The sequence below is a fragment of the Medicago truncatula genome, chromosome 5 (assembly GCF_003473485.1).
Source record: "Medicago truncatula cultivar Jemalong A17 chromosome 5, MtrunA17r5.0-ANR, whole genome shotgun sequence".
NCBI classification, from domain to species: Eukaryota; Viridiplantae; Streptophyta; class Magnoliopsida; order Fabales; family Fabaceae; genus Medicago; species Medicago truncatula.
The window spans coordinates 10,888,008-10,890,709 of record NC_053046.1 but is presented as its reverse complement, the minus strand read 5'-3'; the positions used below and the strand labels follow the sequence as shown (position 1 = coordinate 10,890,709).

The 2,702-nt window shown below is 38.2% G+C and overlaps 1 protein-coding gene across 1 annotated transcript; it reads right to left on the bottom strand.

The window, feature by feature from the left end:
* Positions 1–399: 399 nt before the first annotated feature.
* LOC11416581 (3-hydroxy-3-methylglutaryl-coenzyme A reductase 1) lies at positions 400–2,426 on the bottom strand. Its single transcript, XM_003612513.4, has 2 exons — positions 1,451–2,426; positions 400–1,341 (listed from the first exon to the last, which is right to left on the bottom strand). Exons 1-2 carry the CDS (start codon positions 2,305–2,307, stop codon positions 570–572), a joined length of 1,629 nt encoding a protein of 542 aa, XP_003612561.1. The 5' UTR covers positions 2,308–2,426; the 3' UTR covers positions 400–569.
* Between the last annotated feature and the right edge of the window lie 276 nt (positions 2,427–2,702).

The following is a 2,702-nucleotide window of genomic DNA, read 5'->3' as shown; positions in this document are numbered from 1 at the left end:
ACATCTTCCGCACAAAAAGCTCCCACAAAACAGAATTCACCAATGCAGAAAGCTCTTAAACATAATCCACCAAATTACAAATCAAGAATATACCCTGATCAAACACATACCAAAATTGAACAAGAATAACAGAGAAACAAGTTAAAATGATAGATACAATGAACGCAAAAAGTGTAAAGAAGAAAAGTAGGTAAACGAGTAGTATCACGTGAGAATCACTTTGGTTATGAAAAATTTCTACACTTCAATTTCAACATCGAGATAATTGTATCATTTCAAATTTAAATAGAACATTAATTATTATTTTGAAAATAACTCTTTTTGATATTTATTGCAGAGAGAAATAAATAAAACAAGAAAATAAATTGTCAAGAGTGTTAAAGAAAAAGAGAGACATAACTCTACAATAGTAAAACTTATTCATCTTCTTGCATGCATAAATAATCGTAAAATGACAACTAAAACTAACAAAGTAATTAACAAATACAAGCAATGAATATTGATCATGATGATAAGTACAAGATTATTTATCTCGCACTTGTGGTATCTACATATAACATATGTACAACTCATGAAGCAACTTTGGTGACATCTTTATTTGATCTGTTGTATTTCATGTGGCTTTTAACAAGTTGCCCGGCTGCAATTGCAGACATGAGTGAGAGCTCTCCTGCAAGGACTGAACCAGCTACTATAGTTGCCAGTTGCCTGGAATTTGCTCCTGGAGTCTCTTTACTAGCTCCTTTAACACCAAGTAAATTTAGACAAGCTGATTGCGACGCAAGTTGTGTGCCCCCTCCTACTGTGCCCACCTCAATGGAAGGCATAGTGACTGAGATATGAAGGTCCTTTCCGTCATTCACGGCTTCCATCATGGTCATACAGTGAGAACTTTCAACATTCTGAGCAGGATCTTGTCCTGTAGCCAAGTAAATTGCAGAAACAATATTACTAGCATGTGCATTAAAGCCGCCAAGAGCACCAGCCATGGCTGAACCGGTAAGGTTTTTTAGCATGTTAAGCTCAACCAAAGACTCCACACTAGTCTTCAGCACTTTCTTCACCACCTCTTCCTTAATTACAGCCTCACACACCACTGATTTCCCTCTCCCTTCAATCCAATTCACTGCCGCAGCTTTCTTGTCCGAACAAAAATTTCCAGATATACCAATAACATCCATATCGGGAAAATCGGTTTGAAGAAAATCAAGTACGTTTTGTACACCTTTCGATACCATGTTCATCCCCATTGCATCACCCGTTGAACAAGTGAATCTAGTGTACAAATTCTTTCCTGCCATAGTAGCTTTAATACTCTGTAATCTTGCAAATCTACTTGACCTAAATAAATATCGCAGAGAAAATCAAACAATTATTCAAATGACTAGTAATTTCAACAAATAAAATTTAAAGTGAAACAGAAGAAAGTTCAAAATTGAAAATTACTTACTTGTTGAAAGTGTGAGAGAGGGAATCAAAATTTTGAGGATCTTCTAAAAAGAATTTCAACTGGGAAGCTCTTTTGGCAGAGTTGAATCTTACAACGGGGGCTCTGGTCATTCCGTCGCGGAGCACAACCGCGGAAGCCCCACCGGAAACATAAATAGCTTTACAGCCTCTATTGGTGCTTGCAACCAAACAACCTTCGGTTGTTGCCATGGGCACCGTGTACTCATTCCCGTCGAGCAACAAAGGACCGGCAACACCCACCGGAATCTGAACAAACCCTATCGGCATCTCGCAACACTGTCCTAATATAGAATTGTAGTCAAAACCTTCCATCGGTAAACCTTCAAGTGACCTTCCGGTAACTCTCTCCACCGCTTGGTTCCTAATATTTGCTGCACGTCGGCAATCTCCAAGCTTGGATTCAAGCGAGTAAGATGGAATTGATCCTGACACCACTGCACTGACAACCTCCTCGTCTTCCATGGACATAACTTTTTGGTCGGAGATTTTGGGTGGAGGTAACGTAGGTAGCTTCTTCGGCAAGACTCCTTGAGTGGTTTTTGCAGCAATGTCTTCTTCTTCTTCATCGTAATGAAGGATGAAGGCAATGCCGAAGAAAGTGATAAGGTAGACAAAGGAAGCGATGAGGGAAACAAGAGCGAGAATCTCAGAGATTGTGAGGACGTGGAGAGGTGTAGAGGTTCGGATCTTTTCACGCCACCTGTTGAGAAGAAAGTAGGCGACGGAGAAGAAGAGACCAAAGAAAACAACATTTGTTAAGTACAGTATTGACTGTGAATCCTCCTGCTTCTTTTGGTTCTTCTTCTCATTTTTGCTTATTTTCTGCTGAACGCCCATTTCTGTCTCTCTGTTTGGTTATTAAGTGAAGGATTTGAAATCCAATAATGGAAAATGGATAAAAGGAAAAAGAAAATAGAGAAAGGAGTTCAGTTTTTGGGATGATTGATGATTGAAACTTAGCTTGAAAATGAATATGCCAAGATTCATTTTGAATATTATTTATATACAAATGTTCAAGAGTCAGAGAGTGAGGGAACTGCAAAATAACAGAAGTTTCATAGCAAGAGCGTAAAATGAGTCAACAAAAAAGCAAGTAGCAATGAACTCGTGAACAACGAGTGAATATTGTAATGTCTGTCTACTCCAAAATAACAACATATTTTGTGGAGAGATGCTAACATTACATCATCACTAGAAGCCTTTATTTGACTAAACAATAATACTAATTAAAC